Source organism: Rhopalosiphum padi, chromosome 2 (genome assembly GCF_020882245.1).
Source record: "Rhopalosiphum padi isolate XX-2018 chromosome 2, ASM2088224v1, whole genome shotgun sequence".
Lineage (NCBI taxonomy): Eukaryota > Metazoa > Arthropoda > Insecta > Hemiptera > Aphididae > Rhopalosiphum > Rhopalosiphum padi.
The window spans coordinates 31,936,228-31,961,701 of NC_083598.1; the positions used below are offsets into that span (position 1 = coordinate 31,936,228).

Sequence of the window (25,474 nt, forward strand, 5' to 3'; positions counted from 1 at the left end):
AGTGTTGAATTCCTTTAACTTGGGGGTGCTATCACTGCTATAGTGCTATAGACCTACTTACAATACATTTTGATGAAAAAATCAAACTGTGATAATTTTTCGTAATTGTGATTTTTAAGTTTTTAATTTTTTTTTTAAAAGAACAGGTATTATTTATTTTAAATTCTGAAGTGAAAAACTTTTCCACAAAATGTTGATTTATATAGACACCGAACATAAAACAGAATAAATTGGTTTAGGTTTGCTTGATTTTAATATTTGGTTCCTCTTTCTTTGACGTTTTGTTTATGCCTATACACTGCTCTTCAGATTCTGCTATTTCACTTCTCAAATTTATAAACTTTAAATTCTGAATATATATGTGTATAATTTTATATAAAAGTATGTATTACTTGACCCAGAGGTTCCCAACCTTTTTTGACTCGCGGCACCCTTGGACATTTTCTAAAAATCCGGAGGCACCCTATGCTCTATGGCCTATATTCTAATATTCTATAGACTACTTCGGTTCTATTTATTAATGCATAAGTATAATCAAAAGTAGTAAGGTGTAGGTGCATACTATATACATATTACATTTAATAAATAAATTATTACATTGTATTTATTTTTATTTTTAATTATTATTTATCTTTACACGATAGGTTTTATATTATTATAGTCCGTTTTATTACTCACAGTGCTATATTTTTAATGAAATTGTTTTTTCTAAAAAAATATTTCTACGCGAATAATTTCGCGGCACCCTGGTTGGGAATCTCTGACTTGACCTAATGACCTATCTATTATTTCTTCAATAGGTACTCCATATTTTTTATTCGTTCAAGTTTTTATACAAATATTCTGGTTCAGATAATGATATTAAAAATGTAAGTAAATAAAAAATATATGTATACATTCAAAAGTCTTAGACATACTCATTACACATATATTATTATAGATATTTATTAAGTACCTTTAGTACCAACTAACTATACCTACGTGGCTACGTCTTATACTGTGTGTGCAATGTGATGCGTTGATGTGTACCGCAAGAGTAGGTAGCGCTATGCATCGTTTCAGTAATGCCGACGACTGTGCCATCGTCGTCCGCCAGGATGTAGGTATAAACATATTATTATTATTATTATTATTATCAGTCACATAATAACGTCGCCGGTTGTGTTGTCGCGCTAGTCGGTGGGAGGTTGAAAAAATTGAAAGCCGGCGAAAAGAAACACGCGGCCCAGCGCTTCTGTAGAAGTATAGACAGTATCGTAGTGACTATTGTGAATGACGTTTGTCCGTTCACGGTGTTTATTGTGTTGTGCACGCGTTATCTAGTATAAACGTTTTTTTATTGTTTTATTGAATTTTGTTCTGTAATAATTATATCCATTTTTTTGAAATATTCTAAGCTCAAATTCGAGATCCGTGCGTTTTACCGATCTCTCTGATCATGAAAGGCTGAATAGCGTCGTATTTGCCCATAATATACAGCGAAATCTATACGACCCACCGCCATGGCCTGCAATTTTGGAAGAAATGAAATATTAACAGGTTATTAGTACTTATTACTAAATTTTAATTACATGCATATTGTAGTCCATACGTTTAATTTAATAATTTATAAGAAATATTGTCACTTTATCACTGAGACAATCGAGTTTGGTTATCATCCATTTAATATTATTATTGATTTATTTTAACCAATGAGTTGTCTAATAATTTTGGCGCGAATAAGGTAAAATGGACCCGCAGAATAATTATTAAACTATTAATGCTGAAAACGAATTCTGTTTACAATACCGTGTAAACCAATCTTTATCTATTTGTTTCTAAAAATAAATAATTGTATATAGATGAAAACTATTAAGTTGTAAAAACGAGAAATTTTATGAAAAATAGTCATTGTTATAAATTATAAAAATAATAATTTAATAAATTAACTAAATCCAACGATAACCAATAACTAGTGATAAAATCTTACTGATAAGTAATGATAGATATTAAATTATATAAGTGATTATTATTAGTGTTATTTTAAATGCTGTTTGATATGTGTAATTTAATAGGCAACAATTAATATCTTAATGGTAACGACTAACGATTATATAATTTCCAATAATTAAATTTCAATTTATTTTCTTCAATATAAACAATATGTACAGTACCTACAACCTACCAGGCTATATGCTTGAAATTGTATGATTGATTATTTTAGCTTAATTTATATATTTTTATAAATACAGTCTCTACTTACCGTAATAACTTATAATGAAAATTAAGTAATATTATAACACATAAACTAGCTTAAGGAAATTGTTACATTGTTGTTATGTTTACGATTAGATATATTATCTGAATTAATAGCTACTCTATGCTCTTATAATTAGCAAAAATACTATTTGATATAAATCTAAAATGTTACTGGATTATGAATTTATGATGCACAAATCTTCATTTTTAATATGTATATATAAGTACTATAATTAGTGTAACCGCACAAATATTTACTTTTTCTTTCTTTGGACCAAACGAATCGATGAAGCTTAAATTATTAAACTAACATAATTATTTAATATACACGGGATTGTTTTAATTGCTATTTAGCTAGCAGTAGGTGTAAAGGTGTAATGCTACATTTACTTAAATGTATAGAACTATCAATTATCAAAGTATAAGGTGCCAACTATCATTTGTAAATATCCGAAAAGATACTATGGTATTCTGTGAAAACAAAATCATTTTATTTTACAAATAATAATTACAAGTTAGACTAACAGACAGCTTTAATTTCTATCGAAATACTTTCTGTTTCACCAAAATATATTTAGGAACGACTATTAATGTTTTCTACGTTATTATTATGCCTTATTTGAAAAAAAGTACTGCTAATTTCGATAATAACAGATTTAAGTAGAAAAATCAACGCAACTATAATATTTTTTTTTTGTCTACAGCATAATAAACATAATATAGGTTATAAATATCAATAAATAATAATGTATTCTATGTTACTATCTTACTGCACAACTGTCATATTCTATTAGTTAACTTACCGTAAGTTGTGACTTGTAATAATTCATTCATTTTATTGTGGCTATTGATTGTTGCTATGTAAAATAATTATATTGTGGTTCGTTTGATGACGAATGGTGTTCACCGCCGTGCAAGTTATTTTTATTAGTTGCTTTGTAAACAATAGATACCGTGAGGTATTTGTACCACACTATATAGTCAATTTGTCTTTAAACATGATTGGATTATTCTTATCACACGTTTCATACGCGTTTTTGATTCGTATTAGCTTAAGGAATATTCTAGGAATAATGTAATGAGTCAAGGATGAACGTAATATTTTGGGTAGCGCATATTAAGTATTATACGTATATATGTAGGAGAAATAATTAAAATGCATGGCACGTACAGCATAAAACGACTGAACAAAATGTATCGTGAAAAACAGGCTTAACATTCTTTGGTTTGTCACATCTTTGGGTCAGAAAATTGAATTAAAAATGCACTATAGGTACGTCATTATTGTTAAAAGTATGGTAGAAACTTTATAAGTTTAGATCTTTATTTCCGCAAATAAATATTGCTTGTCATACAGGTATACCACATATATATATTATAGATGTGTGTTTAATATAATACGAGTATATTAACAAATGTAAGTAAAAATACAGCTGACACATATTTATATACACTACAATATAATAAAACCCACGAATATTGATTTATATCGTTTAAGTTTCATGCCTGCATTGTATTCGTAATTATAAGAATCCGTACGAAGCTTGGATTCCACTTTATTTAAATTCACGTTATTATATCTAACATATTAATCGGTTTGGTATTTTATTAGCATATCAAAATACGCATTACTTTATTACATGTATATGCGAAAAATAATATTGAAAACTTCATCAGAAACACGTGTTTCTATAACCGACGTTAAATAATTTAAAACTCGATTGTGATGCGATTTCACGAATTATCATAAAATACTGTGAGACTTAACTGCGTGCGATAGGCTGCTGTAGTTTGTCGGAAAGTTATAGTCAACTACTTTCACTGTTTAAAGCCGCGCCATTGAATGAAGACGTTTGCTGGAGATTGTTCAAGTTTAGAATACGATAATATTATAGCGTTATGTACAATTACTTTTGCCAACAATAAAATAATATATTAATAACGTAGAAATTACGCTTCTTTTATTTATATAAACGCAAGACGTTTATAGCATTAGAAAACTTAATTGGATGTATAATATGTCAATTTAACTATATAGGTGCAAATACGTTTTCGATGATGGGTAGAAACATGTTAAACATGATAAAAATAAACAGGCATTTACCACACCAGTGGCTTTTAATAGTGTTTTTTATAGATACTAGAGTCTATTATATACTATATATTAATATATCTTAAACAAGCATTATTACCTATTCATGCAAGTTGCAACTAAACGACCGTGAGTATAACAATATATTAACGCGCTATATGCGGACCATGGCCGTTAGTAATATATGTTTTATGAGCTAAAGATTGGTAGTTAGTATATCGTATATGGCCATATGGGCATGTTGATGAGTTCTACACGTCACATATTTTAATGCAACCTATTTATAGACGGTTAATATTATATATTTTTTGTTGCAATTGATTGTTTTAAGGGATCCTCCTCTAAGGGCTATATACTGATGCAAAACGAGTATAGCATGTATTTTAGTACGCGTACTAACACGTGCATTTAAAGGTACAATACTATATTGTCGTGTAATCGTGATTGGCTGTATGTACAGTAAATTCGCGGTCAAAATACAAATGGTTAAATCGCAAAACCGGAATCACTAATAATTGTCACTTACGGTTAGCAGCGGCGTATTCGCATTACTTAGTACCTATACATTCATACGAGTATATAATACAAAACACAGATAGATGCGCGGCTCATAAGTCGTCAATAAAACTGTCGCGCAAATAGAGGTTACTGGAATACTAGTCCGACTATATAAGTCCAACTTAAAGGTTTTTTTTATTTATTTTTTTTAACTGCGTTTTACCCTATTAATAGTGTGTTATACATTGTAGGTTGCTAGTTGTGACTACTGAACGTGAATCGACGCGACAAAACGTATAAAGAAAATAGTAAATACGATACGGGTAGACACTTAATACGCGTAGTCGACGATCTATATCGCGGAGAAACCTATATATTATCGTCTACTTTACGGAAATCAAATACTTCTACGTGTTTACTTATAATTTATATATTGATATTATAAAAGGGTGCTGGTCGTATTAAAAATTATAATAGTACTTACCTATGCGCTATTGCCGCTATTATATTATGTTAAAAAAAATATATCATTTGCGTCACAACGATGATCCATACCAACCACACCGTCACCGACGATACGCTTATACATTTCTATGTATCACATATTATAATAATTATTAATTATGTTATAATTTATAATCGTTCCCATAACTGTCGATTCGCATGTCGTCTCGTCGTTTAGGTTCCCCTTTGTGCGTACCACTTGTTAGTTGTAACTTATCCCCCATATTGGCGGCCATACTACATTACGTATCTGTTATATTATCGTAATATCGTATTTTGAGTACGCAAATGCCTAAAACACTAAAACTTCGTTTCTTTACATAATCATTTTGAAAATTGTTTTGTTTAAAATTAATATATCATAATACGTACCTATCTTATGAGTGTCACTTGCGTGAAAAATAATTTTATTTCAATATTTTGTGTTATACTGCTTTCAATAAACGTCGTGATACATTTAACACTATATATATATATATATATGTAATATGTATAGGTAGTCCATTTCCTCATACCATAATGTTATAATAAATAATAATACTCAAGAAATATATACATATATGTATTTTTTTATAGTTGAGTTGTGTTATTCAGTATTCTACTATTATTTTGGCGGTACGATTTATATTATATATAACCTAATATACGAGTATTTGTCGAATTATACCTTCGGGATATAAGTTGAATGGTGTTTTCCGCGTTGTAAAAAATCGGACAACCGACGACGGTATAAATCAAATGCGCGCGCATATCAGCGGAAGGTCATCGTTTCGTTAAAGCTTATGCAATATGCGCCTCGTATAAGTCCTAAGAACATTAACAGCCACTTTCTTCCTTTCATGTATCATGTACGATATATATATATATATATATATATATTATACGATGTTTTAAATGTCACGAGTCGAAATCTAATCTGGTCCTGTACTTCTGAGTACGGATACGTTTAAGTCGCATAATATGTTGCCGTATAAAACAGTAATAGTATGTGGTCGGACACTTCAAGCGCGAGTCTTGCTGTAAATTCAATATATTATGTATTTTTATTTATAATTGTATGTCTATTGTGGCTTTCACGCGGATCAAGTAAACAAAAACGTTAATTATTTATTAGATTATTATTATAAAGGAATGAATCGATTGTTTCTTTATTTTTTTCGTCAAGACGTAAACTTGTTTTTGTTATGGTCTTTCCGTATCGTTTTTATTATCGCGGCGGCACGAGCGATGGTTAGGTATATATATATACATTCATACTCGCACCTTGTACTGCCTATAGTCTATACTGCTATATAATAATAATAATAATGGATCAGTGATCTCTTTCATCTTGCATAATATTATCTATTACCTGTAATACTCGTACGTATACGCTTGTATAGTTGTATAGCGATAGCAGGTGGTTTTCGACGTTTTCGTTTGTCTCACGAACACGCGTCATCGGAACTTAGTCATAATAAATAGTTTCCGGTACACCGCGTAAAATGTTATTAGTATATTTGATTATTTTGATTATAAGTTGATTTCACTCACAATAAATAAAATTATTATTAAAATATAAGAGAGCATACCTAGTTTTAAAGAACTTAGGTCTTGTGCCTAATAGTATTTTGTGTTGTGTGCTATTACATGTATTGGCATATAAAATAGTATTTTTGTTTATATTTTATATCAGAACATAGTAGTATGGAGGACAAACGAAACACAAATTTCTTTTCCGAATTTTATTATGTAGCAAAATTGTTTGCCTAAATGGACCGAATGTTTCGGGTTTACTTAACCTCTCTATCTATAATCACTTAACCAACTCGATAAAAGCGCATTTTAGAATTGATCGGACGTTCAAAATGTGCGCGTACCTCTATCACATTTTCATAATATTATATATAATAATATTATATCCTTTCTAAACGACGAAAAAACCAGTCTGGTTGTCTCGGCGATAGATTCAGCGGCGGTGGCGGCAGGAAATTGTTTCCTCCTGACCCCGAGGCGGCACAATAACCCGCGTCCTCCTATCCTCCACCTGTTTTTGTAAACCGTCAACCGCTGTCGTCGTCGGCAGCACAGCCCGTGACATGCCATTATAAGCTAGGTACATTCGCAGTAGTACAGGATGCGCATAGCATTCATATGTTGTATAATATATAATAATAACCTAGGTGTGCACTTACAGGCACACTTAGTAATGTGGCTGTTATAATATGCTCATACTATTTATTTGTTTGATAATATAAGCGTTTTCGCCAAACCGTTATTCAGTAACATCCTTTTAAATTATATACAGAGCGATTCTTTTAAATCAAAACATTCGAGACATTTTGAACTTTCGATTTTAAAATGGCAATTCGTGGTTGATAATTTATTAACAAAAATGTATGATTTTAAATTGTTGATGTGCATTGCCTTTGTAGAGTATCGTATTTGTGATATACGAGTATGATGAATGATAAACTTAAACTATTTGAACTTTGGATGGGACAACTGGGACAAGTAAAGTGTACCTAGTATATCTTATTTTATTTTTTTTAAATATTTTAATCTATGTAACAAAAATAATATATTTACCCTTTCTTATTCTTTTATATAGTTGAAGTTCTTTTATCTTAAATTTGTATACATTTTACATAATTAATCTTAATTATCTGATATTCTATAAACTACATAGGTACATTATTGCAGAAACCAAATATATATTTTGAAAATATTTTTTCATGTTATATTTCTATAGGTATCAGCCAATTTATATTGGGAAAAATAATTGCTTTGTATACTGCATGCAACTGACTTATATAACTTCTCTCTATCTATATGTATTCCATTTCGTTAGTGACCGATATAATAATAATATTACACGCCAGAGAGATCATTAAAAAAAACCCTCTAATCAGTCATATGTTTGTTGGCTGGTCGCAAACTAAACTATATATAATATATATATATATATATATATATATATTATAATTTATATATTGCATTGGGTTACGTCTACGGGTCTCGACGAGCCCCGGGGAACACACTAACGTACAAAGCCACGAATCGAATATGTAATATTATATTATCTTGAATTCGACCAACGGTATATCGTATATATTATTTTATTACATAGTAGTATTTCGTTTACGGCTTCTGAATTTGAATAGATTACCTTTGAAATATTCAGCTATACGAATTAAATATTAATAATAATAATAATAATACTATACATAATACATTTTGATTTTTGATAGTGTGTGTATTGCTATAGATCATCACTGATAGTATATTTGCTGTAAGTTTACGATACGATTTTTGAACGTTTCATAACTTGTTCAAGTTATTGCCTTGGAACGGACGAAACTTTCTACACGTAATAAAAAATTAGGTATACCATTTTTAAATTGACTGTCAAACATGATATTGGATACTTTTAATAATTATTTCATGATTGCCAGTTAATGATATAGGTAGTAAAAACATAAAAGAAGTAAACGATACATTTCTTCGAGAATAGTATATTGAATATACCTACTATTATTTTATGGAATAGTATATTCCAGAAATTTCTAAATATTATTACTTATATATTATTGTTGTGAAAAATTATGAATAACTATAAAAATAAATAACTTATTTTAATGTCTCGTACCTGGTACCTATATATTTTGCTTTTCGTTATTTAATGATTCATATTTAGTATCAGTTATATCTTTCTATAACATTATATAGTTTTCTACGTCAATGAATATTTTATTTAAAAATTAAAATAATTACCATTTAACTTTTTAATCATATTTAATGGTTATTACTTATTAGTAAAGAATAGAGATATTATGTTAACGATTTCAAATAAAACTGAAAATGAAGCATGAAATAAATTTGTAGCTTAGTTAGCACTGTACGGATAAAAGGAAAAAAATGCATAAGTCATCAACATACTATCTAATTTGTAGTTATTTATAAAAAATGTATAATAAAAACATTGTTGAATACCTATTTTAATTTCTTATGAATTAATAATTATTAACGAAAGTAATTTGGATTATCAAATTTTAATTTTATTATAATTTTTATACCGAGAGTAAACGAAAATATTATAATATTTAATTGTTTTTAATGTTACATAAATTTTATGATCAGAAGCAAAAAAAAATAATATACATATACAAATTGCTTAAGGCTAAAGTAATAGCTTATTTTTTATATCAAAGTATAATATCGCACTCCCGTGAGTTTATTTATAATGATGTATAAATTGAAAATATAACCTCTATAACAATAACACGAAAGACGTCAATCTAAATTTATAGTTATAAGTTTAATGACATAAATAATTAAACCGAATAAAAAGTATTTAAAAACGTAAGGATTGAAATTTTTAAATTATCATTCTACATTTTATATTTGTTCCGGCCAGCTTGTTTATATTAACAATTTATAAATAATATTTTTGTAACCATATAATACTATAATATATAGTAATTATAATGATTTTTGTTACTTTAAAAACGTCAAATACGATTAGCTATTATTTGGTATACAATTTATAATATAATAATATATATACGAGTATATATACAAAAATATACCTACTTACGGATATAATTTATCATTTCACTCGAATTAAAAATGTAATTTAATTAATCCGCTTACCGTTAATTTACAATATAGACACATGTTTAAATAGCTATTATTTTTAACACATATGTTATGCATTTTCAAGGTAAACAATGATGAAAATAAAAATTGACTTGACATTTATATACAAGGTGAACTATTGTAGATTCACCGTTTTCCCATTAAGCCAATAAAAGAAAATGGAAAAGCACAGCAGGGTTATGTATGGTTCCATTCAGTATATAGTATATTATTTAGTACTTATGACAAGTTCAAGACTTGTATGTCATGAAAATACTTTCATTGTATTTCAATTATCAAAGTATATACTGTTTACAATTTTAAATATCGAATAGCTTATAATTGGCTGTGTGGGATGCGGTGCTGCGCGACATTTGTTCCCGGGTTGGTGTATATCAAGCTCGGCAAATATTTCCTTTTCCTGTGCGATAACATGCAGGCAATACCACTTTGTTATCGTACAGGATTGCATATTTTATTGTATTTCTACAATATATATGTAATACGAATAAAAGTGATAAAATATTACTCTCCGTTGTTATGATGGTAACCCATAAACATTTTTTTTATTTATTAACGTTTGTAGAACGAAATGCCTCCAGAGGACAAAGTACCGTATCTCGTTTCTATACAATACATACAGGACGTGCTTCTTATAGGAAACATTAATGAAAAAAATTAAAAAATTAAATAATAAACATATCCCTAATAGCGACTGCGATATGGCATAAAAATATAGTCTTTCGGACTATTATACATCCTATACGGTGGCTTATTATGACACATGTTTTTTAATATTCCCGTATTGACCTTCCCGCGTGAGACCAATTGTGAGATAACGTTTATTTTTATTTTTCTGGCACGCACGTCCAACAATAATAATAATTAGTGGCGTGGGTGGTATATTACACTAGTATCAAATTATTAGACGTTCGTTTATTAAGACAATAATATACTATAATATATTAATATATTACGTATACAGGGTTTATTATATAAGACTTCATTTTACTGAACATTTTTATGCGATGGGCTTATGACACTAATATTGTATTGTCGAAATTGTCAAATTCTAATTTTATTATCATCGTATGCAATGCATAATAGCTTAACGTATCGCACGGTTTTCTGACGATTTATGATGGAAGGTAAAAACGTACGCGTAATAATATATTATAATCGTAAAAGCCCTTATTATTTATTTAATAATAATGATAATTATTGTTTTTAAATATCCCGTCATCTTCCATCGCTGATATATTGTTATATGTGACTTGTATACACGTTCGAGAGTCATATGCAATTGGTTTTCTAGTTGATGGTGTAGCAGTAAAAACAAAGCGATATTCTTACCTTGTAACGTTTAGAAAAATCATATTCCCATATCCGACCTATACTGCGATGACCTACACTAGACTGGAATCCAAAGCCCTCTACAATACGCGTTTATAAATATTCTAAATTATGTAGACGTCAAGTATCTGTAAATATTGTCTCATTTACGTAAATCAATTTCTAATATCTTATGCTTCGATACAAGCAAATATAATTTTTACATCACAAACGACACGAAATCGTGGGAGAGTTCTTATTATTATTCTCAAAGTAAATTATGACGTGTATTTCAATAACGAGTTATATAAAACTGAAAAATAAAATAGCCTGCTGATAAAAATCAAATATATGTTTACTGTTTAGCCATCAAGTATAAAATAATATTAAAAAAATATAAAGAAATTCTTAACAACAGTGAAAAATTTGAAAAATACTTTAAAGATACTAATTATTTTCAGTTCCTTTATGGATATGGGCATATGGTAGATGTAATGCTTATACCTTACTCATACGTCACGCATAATGTAGCTACCCAATGGATTACCCTTAATAACACCGATGAGAAAATATATAAAACCATCGATGGTACTTATTATTGTATGTATAAATCGGAAGTTAAACATTTACAATTTACTTCGTATTAGAATCTGTTATACGCGTTTAATATAATATATTGTATACTGTGCCGCTGCGGTTTGTGGCCGACAAAATACACCAGACAGCGATTAATTTCACAAATGTGAAATCAACTGAAGTCGTAAAATTATCAGAAATTTGGTATTAATAACGCGTCAGAATGTCAGATTAAGACGGTGGCCCGCTGATCTAGGACAGCAGCTGATCAGTCGGATATTGGTATATATTTTAGTTATGATTATGCGATCCCGCGGGAAACTGGGGATACCCACTAAACGGTCGCAACGGTGTTCCCCCGGGCGATCATATAACGCGATTCATCGTTTAAAACACGTTTTACTATCATATTTCATACTTAAGAAAAGTTATAGTCGTGCGAGATAACCGGTAATGAACACTCTACACGTAGTTTCTAGCAACACTGGTACGGTATTATTATACACATGCACTGTAGCAGTATTATAATTATAACGTAAGCCGTAAAAAATAAAAATGTATATTGTGCATTGGGGAGTTAGATTATGTTGACTATATGGTTACTTGAAATGGCAGTATTGCGTAAGGCCGACCAAAAAGAAATTAAATAACTTCATATACTTATACGTATATACTATATACAATATAACATATGTATAACCGTAATAAATTATACCCACAAATTGGCCCATAAAAAATGTGTATATACGATATTGCTCAAGAATTTCGACGTTTATGCGCACAAAATTAGTCTAAAAAGTAAACACGATTTTCAAAATATATTAATCACATATGTCATTGCTCGTTAAACATATTTTGTATAAAGATGTGAATGTGAAACGTTTAATGTGCGAATAAAAATCACATAAACATTATAAGTAATATGAAAAAAAAATTTTTTTTTATGTGCATTGTTTTTGACTCGTTTTGAATATATTTGTATTTTAACTATAATTTATGGTTCGTTGTTTAAAATAAACGATTAATAAATAAATACATAAATATATATTATATACATTTGTTTAGCTGAAGTTAAATTTATAATCTTTTTCCGCTCGGGATTGAGTATGATGTATAAATTAGAATTTATAATTATATTACAATAATACATTAATTTGTCCACTAACAGTACTAAAAATATAGTTTACAGTTTTTTTAAAAACACATGTTTTTGGATTTCATTGAATTATCAAATAACGTAGCTTTTTCAATGTATCATGTATGAGATTGTAAAACCCTTAAAAAAATGTTCAAACATTCACGAAACCTTCTTATATTTGAACATAATATATATTATATTATACATATTTAATTTAGGTTTAGAGGAGTAAAACAACGTTTATAAGAATTTTAATTTCAAAATTAACTTTTATAGCACAATAATATTATTACGTAACTGATGTTAATTTAAAGTGATTTTATACAATGTATAATAGGACACCTTAAGTTAAGCAAACCTATACTAACCATATAAATACCTAAGTAAAATTATGCTGTGTTTTATATCATTTTTACATATAGTAAGGATTTAAAATAATAATAATAATAAAAAATGTGGCTCACATAATTATATAATATACAACATACCTACATATTATGTAACAAGGAATAAACAATTCGCAAATCGAATAATTGTTACCATTTTTGAATAATGTATATCATACAAACCTACAATCGAATACCATTCTGAGTTATCAGCCGTTTCATAGTTATATACTTAAACGATTTCTTTCAACCCTTTTTATGGTTATGCATTTGTTGATGTTAGTGCAGTACATACTTTAATTCAAAACATATGACTATGTTAAAATATATTTTATCGAATTAACATATTGAGATCTCATGTTAAAAATTATTTTTAATAATTTCCTGATTTAAATATATTTAATTTAGTAATGTGGTTGTACATATTTTCGTATTCAAATATTTGTATCTCATTTTGTGTTTAAGCATTATTTATATATTTTTTTTCGAATAGCAAACGACTTAAATTTTCAGAGCAATTTCAAAAATTAGTACCTCGTAAATAATTTATCGGTTTGTTCACGCAATAACTGAGCAGCACATATTTTAAAGAAAAAGCAAGTAGCTCGCAAAACTCCCATACATAAGCTAATAGGATTATATGGGTGTGGTTGTTATAATACATATTATACACGCATTATCGGTGAACTATATAATATCATAATATTTTGACACTATAAAATTATGGTAGTTACATCGCATAAAATGAATAACGCGCTTATACGACATAGGTGGACATTTATTCCAATTTTATGGAGCAAATTGTATATAATTAGCGTACAGACCAAAAACTCTTAAAAAAGTAAATTAATAAACGTATTAAAATTTAAAATCAGACATTTTGAACGACTTACAATAGTTTAAGTTTTATTTTAGCTTAGATAACGTATAGGTACTTTTTATAAAAAACTAAAATAGAATAACAAATTAATTTTCACCTTCTATTTCACGTATATAGTAGTATTATTAGCGTATTAGATACCGGATAAGTCATAGTCGGTCGAACGGGTCGTATAGTTAATATCAAAATATTAACGAGTTGGTTATGTAAATACAATCAGTGCTTGTAGATATTTTTTGAGCATTGGTATTTTTAACATAATATCCTTTATGTTTTGCTATTGAATACCTTTTATTTTTTTAAATAGCGTATTTAGTAAAATATTTTAAATGGTATGTATTTTGTTTTAAATAAATCGGATGCATTCCTTTAGATACCTATCTTTTAAAAGTATTTTTCGTGATGTATGTTGGTGTGTCCTATTATAATTTATGTGGTATGTGCTTATCCGGTTATATCTACGACTTACGAGGGATATTAGAAAAAAAAATAATGTATTGGTATGACAGTTAACGTCGTCGTGCCGTATTCAATCATAACGTGTTGTAAGTATATAAATATATAATAATATAATATCTACCATCACCATTGTGGTTTTATAGAATGCTATGTATGTTATATACGTAATAGTGTCAATTAAAGCCGATGTTAGAATTCATTGTTTTCAATTGGGACGAGAAGACTACGCATGTTACGCGGGCCGCACTCTTTCGACCATATACAAATTATTTCATTATTATTATTATTATTATTATTCTTGTTATTACGAGCTCCCACATGCCGCGATCTCTTTGGTTTGGTTTACACGATGTACCTTTATATATGTGTATAAATACGATGTTATACATTACATATGTAATATGTACGTTCGTATTAATCAACGCCATCATTCGGGACATTATAATAATTCATAATTAAATAATATTGTATCCATCACGCGGGGTTAATACACTGAACTCGGCAAGACGTGTATACAATCGGCAAGATGGATAGATATTGTAATAACAATAATATTTTACCCGAATAGTATGATATCGTATCTTTTAATGAGTGCATACGTGTGGCCTACTCGTTAAGGTCTCCGCCGATTTGGTTGAATTTTATATTTAAATGAGTAGTCAATTTCACATTATTAACATCTCCCTCCAGCTCTAAAAGGTTTATATAGCTTTTAAATATTTTGCTTCTCTTATCTCTTAATCATATTATAAATATTATCTATTGTACAACAAACATAAGTTCACTACAGAACATAGGTATATGATAATAAATTACAGTATAAAGAACAATCAAACATAATATTTCTATAATAGCAAAATAATCAAAAATACGTATGTTGAATGTATATGATATTTTTTATAATATTATTGTCAAACCATGGGAATGTTAAATATTTATTATTTTTTAATGCGTTTGTGGTATTATTTTAGAGGGCTACACCCTACACCCCCTTGCTCTCCCAAAATTAACGTTAATGGCTCTCTAGGTCATCGGGTAGGCAGGATTATTAATATTATCAAAAGTTAAGTGCGTACACTTTCACACACGATGAACGGATGAACTATATATTTATTCTTAAATATTTACACGTGCAGCACTCTACTCATGTCGAGTTTCGTTGCTGGAAGACCGTTTTTAGTAATATAAATATATATACGTTTTTATTTTTGTATATACCTCTCTTAGGGTCCACGTGTAAATTGATCAGCACCAGCAACCAGTAACGGTGTGGTACGTCTGTTGCTGTATATTTATGCGGACAATGAGCCGCTTTTGTTGAATGAGTGTAGTTAGTACCATTATAGTGTGTGTGTGTGTGTGTGATCGGTATGCGCCGTGTAGACGCCGCGCGCCGACGAAGATTATTGTCCAATAAAAGGTTAAACACTTATACCTGCACTGGACAAAAAGAAAACATAAAATAAAAATTACAATTAACTATGTTTACGATGCTAATGAGATAACTTTTAAGTTATAATACTACAATAGTTCTGTGCGCACGTGTGTACGGAACCAACAATCAATTAGAAAGTGAGAGCGACCGCTACGAATGCAGGATTCAAAGAAATAATATAATAATATGTATAACGTTGTTAACCACTTTGGAATAATTGCACCAATACTCAAAATTGTATACATAGTGTTATATTGCCCTGATTTCTATGGTAATAATTGTAGAACACAGAACAGCAATAAGTAGCAGCTAATAGTTATAATATTGTATTATATAATTGTGCTGGAAAGGGTTCCTTAACGAGCACCTATAATATTATGGCTATATCCACTAACCGCGTTGGAGTTGGAAGCATTCGTTTTTCTTAAGCTATCACTACACACTACCGCGTATAGGTGGAAAGTCGGCAACTATTTTCGTTCAAAAAGATAAGTATATATTTTTCAAAATGACTACCTATGTTATAAATATACACATTTTGGTCATATTGGTAAACATTTTTTTTTTGTAAGTATAATTAAAAATAAATAACTATTTTAAGTTTAAAAAAAATTACATTTGTCATACAAAGATATTGTAATAGTACGAATAATTGAAAACATAATCTAGAAGAATCTGTACCAGTATTTTTTTTTTTATCATTACTAGGGAACGGATTTAAATGCAAATTGCATTTTACTGAATGTCCTGAAACCGGGCCGAAAAAATTGCTTTCTAAGCTCAAAGTTCATTTTATGCATCAAAGATATAAAAAATGTAACTTATATTTTGTATTTTTTGACAATTTAGTGCATTTTTAAATATTTTTAAGTCATTTTTATATAGGAATTGATAAAACTCGAAAAAATTAAGCAGCACCTGATTATACAGTGCTATTATGAAACACAAGGTATATAACGAATGTATCTATCTAAATTGTATATTCGTTTTTTGGAAATAATCTTCAAAGTAAAAAGAAGATATGAGAACTAGAAGATGATGAAAATGATACGAATAATTAATACCAAAGAATACAATTTTATATAATTAAACAAATTTTTTCAATGTTTAAAATAATTTTAAGAGCATTTTTTTAGTGCATTTAAAAAAAATGTCTGTTATGAGTGCATTAAATTGTATTTTTTTAAGGCATTTTTTTGTTTTTAGAGCATTTAAAAATCCGTTCCCTAATCATTACCTATATTAATCTGACATCTACCTAAGCTTTGTGGAATATCGGGAGAATTACGTAATATTTATTTTTATGCCTTATGACTTGTTTGTTATAATATTACAAAACGTATTTGAATAAAAATTTTTAATTTTTGTAGTTTGTTCATGACCTGTACTTAATTAAACACTACTATGTGCGCAGTATTATTTTTAAAAACATTTATCTTAGTATAGGTAGGTACTATTAAAATAAATTATATGTTTGCAAAGAATATTTGTGTTAAATTTCCTTTGTTGATTTAACTATAATACTCTATAATGTGCATTTACATTTTACACCATCGTCTAACGAATACTCTTAACAAAATAAAAAATATCTAAATGATATTTTTTAGAACGGTTATCGTATCATTTAATAAATTAGTTGAAAATCCATTTTACATTATTTACTATTTCCGTATAAGTGACGTAAGTATATTCACGGCATTGAAAGCTTGGTAAACAAATTATTTTTCTGATTACATTATATGTATATTTTAAATACAAACTTAACAGTAAAGATTAATCGTATAAGATAGTATTTTAATAAATATTAAAAAGAAATTTAAAGAACCAAACTATAGCTTTATAAAATTATGTTGTAAAAATTTGTTTTAGTCACATTTAACTATTTATTATTTAAGAACAAAACATAGTAATACAATTTCTCACTAAAATATGTAGGTTGTCGAGTTTCCTTAAATTTATTGAATGGACTAATAAGAAAACAGTTATTTTACATAATATTAGGTGATAATTCTTTATTATTTTAAGTATGGTTTTTAAATATTTAAGTTACATAATTTTATATTAATAATGCTCATTATAAAAATTGAAATTCATGAATACAAATTATTAGAATAAAAAGTTAATACTAAATTTTAAACGATTGTCATTGTTCTAAAGAATAATATAATTTTAAAATATATTTTCTTAATAAAATCTAGAGGTTAAATATTTATGAAGTTACCTATTGAAATGTATTTCATTATATATATTTTATTATAGGTATGTAACAATTTAAAAGATATTTTCCCTATATTTGTATAATGTATCATATTATAGGTATAGGTATAATAGGTACTGATATTATTGGTACTTAAATTTATAATTACAATTTGTAATAAACAATTTTTTAGTTATATGTTAGTACTTTTTTATGTATTAGTAAATATGAGTATACCTACGTGAAAGTTAACACATTTTTACTCTTGCTATTACTAAAACATTGCATTATGTTATATACTCGTATATTCTTCAGCTTATACTATATAAATATGTAAAATGTGTAAATAATTATTATTGTATGAAAGTAATATAAACTATTATATTATATTTTTTCATTAAAAACAAAATATCTTGGTAAATCAATTCTAGATCTTATATACTAATTATATTGTAATGGTAACAACGCCAAAAGTTCAATTTATATTGGTTTAAGTGGGCAAGTATAGGTATAACTCACTGTTCAGTAGGTTTACTGTAGTGGATGTATTAAATTTGAATTTAGTGATAAATAATTGTATTCGAAAAATGATTCGGAGTGGAGACAATCTGTTAGCCGATATCATTAATTATATTCCATGATTATATGTTTATTATTATTATATTATACCTATTATATTTATCATTATTGCTATTAAAGTAATTTATTTTACTATTAGTGTTATGCTAGGTTGATTAAATTTTTTCCGAAAATATTGCATTCATTACATTATAAGTATTTATATTATTATAATAATATTATATATTTATTATATTTATATTATAGCCTATGGGTTTATTTTTGTATTGTTATTTAATTTAGAGTTAATACCACCTTACCATAAAACACTGCGATGGTTTATGGTAATAGCTCAAAAAGAATTAAAATATTACATAATATTAGTTTAATCATAATATAACATAACGTTTTGGTACTTATAAAACACATCATACCTATATCATATATATATAAAACTCATTCGATAAGTCGGTCATATTTTTAATCACATATTTTTTTATACCTATTACTTTTTTACACTTTCAATAGATAATGATGGACAAAAAAATCATATATTATCTTAAAATCAATATATTCATTTTTCCACCCAGAATTTAAAAAAAAACTTCATTTATTACGTATTTAATAAAATTCGAATATTTTTCTTATGGCGGGAATAATGTACTTTAAAAGGTAATTGCTATTATCACAGTCACACTGTTACAGTTGAAAGTCGTTGACAACAAGCTCATTACACGGATGAATTAATTCTGTTTATATTGTACATCTCTATGTATTTAATATATATGCAGACGTCGATTTCATCCAATATAAATAATTAAATATTTTCGGAAATTATTTTATAATCAATTGAACAGCATAACAATCATTTATTTTTTTATTTGAAAAATACATTTTGAAGGTCAATGTGATGAGGTACAATTTATTAGCATTCACGATACTTATGGTAATATGCATTGCTAAACGTTGCCAAATCACGATCAGTCATCAACGGTTTAACATAATATTTTTCTCTCAGACATGATTCATTTACTAGATAATTGATTTTAATATAGGTATAATATTATATAGTACTATTTAACGGCAAACTATTAAATTATTATCATTATTGATTATCTTTTTATAGATACTAAAATAATTTTAAATATTCTCTTCATAATAATATTTTTCCTGTGTGATGTAAATTCTATCAGTTGAACAAAAACACATGGCTTTAGAATATAGTGTATACAACTTATTGACTTTTAATGTAATTTAAATTATGTCTAATATAATACCAATATAGAAAAGTAAATACTATACTTGCGTCCCTGCAATAAAGTTATATTTTGGCATTAATTTAAACTATTTTTAAATTATATATTATATTAAATTATTAATCTTTTTGTTTGTAATTAAAAAAAATACCATTTAAAAAAAGTTAACAATAAGAATACTATTGACTGATAAAAATGTTTATGTACATGTGTGCATGCCAAGAAATAAATGAATAATAAATTAATTTCTATCTATTGTTTACAGATGTGGCTTTATATTTGCAAACGGTATTGGTCGCGGAATCTCTTTCAGAGCGAGCTGAAATACAACGCCAACAGCTCTTGGAAAAACTCACCAACAGAGAAATGTCGCCAGCTAGGACTCCGTACATGGACATGAACGGGCGTTCAAAAGGTGATTATCTTAGCACATTTTTTTGTTATTTTTAATTTACATTTTCAATTTTTGCTAATTCTAAAATCCTAGATGACGAGGTATAATCTATGTATTATAAACTATGATAGCTTTCACCCGGTTAACAAATAACGGTAGGTTATAATATTATATAGTTTGCAAAATAAGATGCGGTACTACCAACAAATATCTTTTATATGTGCACGATATGAATACATAAAGAGGTAGTTTTTATTATTGTGGTGTTGTCTGTCGCCTATTTCATTCGTGATGATGGTTTTCAAGGTAAAATGTTGTTGACACAATATCAAAAACGACAAAAACCCACGGCACAATGCATCTATGCCGACGCGGCGACGCCACAGGTAGGTATATAGTGATGGTAGGCTGATAAATATCTACAAAAATACCCACAAAAAGAATATAAATATGAATACATGCAGCGTACCGTGTCATTGATATAATTATGTATTTTGAATTTAATTTTAACAATTCTAAGCAATTTCTTTTGTGTATACGTTTATATCTAAAACGTTTTACGGAAAATAGTAAAAAACATCATATTATTTAGTAACAAAATATATTACATGTACCTACCTAATATGTTGAATGTAAAATATGAATGTTTTAAAACTAAAATCATGTAGAAACGGTTATCTTAATATTTTTAAGTTTCTATCTACTTGATAGCTATTTAGGTACATCGAACATTGAAATTTATTTATTCTTATTGTATTTCCGACAAACCGACTGAACTTATAAATATAAATAATAATGTACTTATCACAATAAATTATTGAAATTAGCTTTAGGTACCTAATAAGCCTATAAAGATAAAAGTGCATTCTTCTAAATTTGTACCATGAAAACTTTACTCATTTTTAAAATTATAACAAATTATACAATTTAATCTATCGTTTAAACTCAGAATCATTTTAGAATATCAAGAATTGTATTTGTGTGAATGTGATCGTGTAGTGTAACTCTAATATATATATATATATATATATATTGTAAATCTCGCGTATTCAATAATTTTCTTATCATATTTTGTAATCAAATCGATTGTATTAAAAACAATTATAAAAATAAAGTTGTAACCAAAATATATAAAAACGACGATTACTTATAAAATATAAAAATTATATCATTGTGATATGCCACAATGTCAGTATATATTGAATGTTTTCCTATGTTCTATAATGTTTGCAATAATAATATTTTGTACAATAATATGTCGTATAATCAACGCGTTCGTATAATAATACTGTGTTTTGCTGCAGGCCTGATAATGAAGTCGAACAGCTTCGCGTGCTTACACCAGCAAGCGGCGTACGAAGAATTGTGCTCTAATCAACCGATCTACAACAACGTGCCGTACGAAGACGACATACTCAATTACGAACCTTTCGTGACTGGCTGCAACGGATACGGTCCGCCGTCCAAACACCACCTGAACGCGAAACGACACAGCGCGCCGAACAGCGGCGGCGGAGGCATCACCGACAACGCCAACTTGTCGACTGGCTCGTTGATCAAATCGGCGCTTAACGGCAGCAGCAGCCTCAGCAGTAGGTCGAACAGCGACTCGTCCGAGAGCTCGAAAAGCGAGGTAATCTACGTGTCGGCGAACGCAGTCAAATATTCGGCCAGCAAGTACGGGCCGCTGACGAAGCGCGAGAAAATACTGTTCGTCGACCACACGAAGAAGTACTGGGCCGCGGTGCTGTCGTCCACCATGTACGTGTATAACGGCGAAAAGGAGTTGAAACCGTGTTTGGTCGTCCACCTAGAGGGATACACGGCCAGGGACGCAGCGGGTGGCGGAACAAGGAACAAGGACTGGGTGTTTGAAGTCGTGTGCCCGGGCAAGAAGACTTACCAGGTATATACTGCCTATAGTCTGAATAATAGTATATATAGGTATCACATTTATCATAAAGTAGAGGACTGTGATTAATCGTCACGGAATCACGGTAAAATGATCTTTAATATATTTATATTATGTCGAGGGTAAAAATATTATATGTAGGTATAGTTGGTTTTTTTTTTATTCACTAATTTAACTTTTCTAATAATTTATATTAAAAATCTTTAGAATAAGCGCATTTAGAGAAAAAATATGTACGCATTTATATAAAAAAATTTGATGACAGTTTTTAATTACTACAGACATCAGAAAACAAATGTCTATCGAATCCAAATTGTATCTAAACTAGATTTTCTCCCCCCCCACCACACACAAAAAGTACATATTTCGTAAAATTAAACGTTATATTATAAGCATATGCTATAGAACTTATCACGGCGTTTAAATTTAACAATACATAACACGTCAATGTATCTATGAGTACATACCTCTATTAATCGCGGCGTTGTGGATTTTTCTTGATTTTCAGTTTATCGCTCAAAATCAAAACGACTTGCACTCTTGGATCGAGGCCATCAATAATTCGTGCAGCAAGTCGTCCACCCCTGAAATGGAGCAACTCTCGCCGTCTCCCATTTGTTTCAAACAGGAGCTGTTGCCTAACCGCGAATTGCCTGTACCTCCCGCTGCTGCAACCGATGACACCACCGCGCAGGATTACTATTACGATAAACCGAATCCGATTATAAGACCGGTCAATCTTTACGAGAACGGAACTGATGACGTGGATATGATAGAGTCGATTTACCACTTTATCGACGAGTCCAAACAAGAAAAGGACACGTTGCCAAAGGTTTATATTACCATTATTATTATTATTATTATTATTAGTAGTAGTAGTAGTAGTAGTAACTATTATTGGTATTGTTATTATTATTGTTAACCGATCGTTATCGAATTCTTAGTACTGATAAAATTTTTTTTTAGATCGATAAGCAGTTTTGGGATGGCGACACGTCGTATTACAATATTCCAAACAACATACCGGTACCCGTGCCAGTCAAGGAAGATCGAAATAACAACGAATACGATGATTATTTCGCCGAAAAGGAAACTAGCTACGATATAATAACAAGTATGTTTTACTAAATCCTTCGTTAGGCGCCAATGTGGCAGACAGGAATTTTAACACAAATCAAGGACTTAAAGAATCTCTAAAGAAGGGTTATAATAAAGGATTTCTAACATCGATTTTAGTAGGTATTCCAAAATTATAACAAAAACCGATCATATATTATTATTTTTTTTAAATATTTTATTTATTAAACGAATTGCAATACGTATAGAAAACTATGTGATTAATGTTTTATCCTATCGTAAAAAAGTATTTTTTGTATATTATAGATGAGAAACTTTTATATAAAGATAACATTAATAAATAATAACTTATTAAGGCTGCGTAATCATTAATTGTTTACTGGTTTTGTATATTATTAAAGTTTAAGTAAATTATACTAGGTATACAGAAAATTATTTATTGTACATGCATCATCGTAAATAACCTAACCTAACCAAATAAAATTCATGTAAACTTGAGTGAATGTCAAGTGACCATAAATTGAAGTTTAAATAATAATGAATTATAATTTAATTCAAATATTGTTAATAAATATGAACAATAAAATGTAATAAACAGAATTTAGTATGTCCGAAAACGGTCCAGTTTCTAATAACGACACACTCGTAAAGTTGTATATATGCTGTGTCTAATGTGGACTTTGGTTTCAGGCGACGAATGCGAGGTGACTGTGGCGGACCAGGTTTTGGGCGTACAACAGATAATACAAAAAATCGAAGAGATAAACAGCAAAAAAACATCACCTTTATTAAGGCGTAAATCACAAGCAAAGAACAACAGTCTAATGAGAAACTCTACACCAATATACACTACCGATGAGTTTTATGAGCCCATGAAAGTAATGAAAAACATACAACCCAACAACAACAACGTAACTGCAGTTGTCAGTTCACAATCATTTCGAAAATCTCGTTGAATGCGCGTAATACGTTCTCATTGAGAAAATATTATATTCTTTATCCAATTTTGTGGAATCTCGATCGTGTCGTAGTTATAATTATTAGTTTCCCTTAAATTATCTTAAAAGTTCATAAGCTACGACGATTGCGGATTGTATAATATTTATATTATATGCATTTAAGAACATGTATAGTAACACCGCAGCCCGCAGGTATAACAAATGTTACATTAAATTATTATTTTTTAAGTAAGTCGCTCAAGAAACTTTTTTAATTGCAAACAATTTTGATATTATCATAATATCTTATAGGTACACTAAATAGTTTCTCCTATTCTGACAAGTCTGCTTATCGGTAGAGATCCTATTTAAATATTGAATATTATTAGATTTGTATAAACAATTTTAACAGCAAAAAAGGGAAAAGCTACTTTTATGTTTCTAGTCTGTAGGTTGTAAACAATAATTATTATGTTAATTGATTTTTTTTTTATTATTATATAATAGTATTTAGGTAGAAATTACAATTGTCCGATTAATAACATTGATTTATTATTACTTTACTGTAATTTTTTTTTTTTGTATACAAACAAACAAATACATTCCGTGTTATCAATTGAAAACGACAAATTGTAAAGAATTGAAAATATTGTTAGATCTCTAATATATATTATATTGTATGAATTATACTTCCACCCTTTAAAATGTCTCGTATCCATTATCCGTGCTTGTCTGTCTTTACGTGATAATATTCATAAATTCATTATAATATCGCGATTTGTTATCGATTATAATTTTATTGTTAGTCAACTGTTAATATATTATTTAAGACTTAGGTGTTAGATAAACCATGGACTTTATATTTTGTAATTTGTACATAACGTAAAACTATATAATATTAGTGCAAACAAATAACCATTGAATGTAATTTACTAAAACTGAATAAATGTAGTAATATGTAATAAAGAAATATGATTAAAATTATAA

The 25,474-nt window shown here is 28.5% G+C and overlaps 1 protein-coding gene across 1 annotated transcript; it reads left to right on the forward strand.

The window, feature by feature from the left end:
• The first annotated feature begins 1,230 nt into the window (after positions 1-1,230).
• LOC132921399 (uncharacterized) lies at positions 1,231-25,474 on the forward strand. Its single transcript, XM_060984406.1, has 6 exons — positions 1,231-1,539; positions 20,432-20,581; positions 21,865-22,466; positions 22,981-23,304; positions 23,439-23,586; positions 24,240-25,474. The coding sequence occupies exons 1-6, from the start codon at positions 1,503-1,505 to the stop codon at positions 24,503-24,505; spliced, it is 1,527 nt and encodes a 508-aa protein (XP_060840389.1). The 5' UTR covers positions 1,231-1,502; the 3' UTR covers positions 24,506-25,474.

Coding starts and splice junctions, on each gene's coding strand:
- LOC132921399 (XM_060984406.1), top strand. CDS start 1,503: ATGGCCTGCAATTTTGGAAGAAATGAAATATTAACAG. Junction 1,540..20,431: donor AAGAAATGAAATATTAACAG/GTTATTAGTACT, acceptor TATTGTTTACAG/ATGTGGCTTTATATTTGCAA. Junction 22,467..22,980: donor CGGGCAAGAAGACTTACCAG/GTATATACTGCC, acceptor CTTGATTTTCAG/TTTATCGCTCAAAATCAAAA.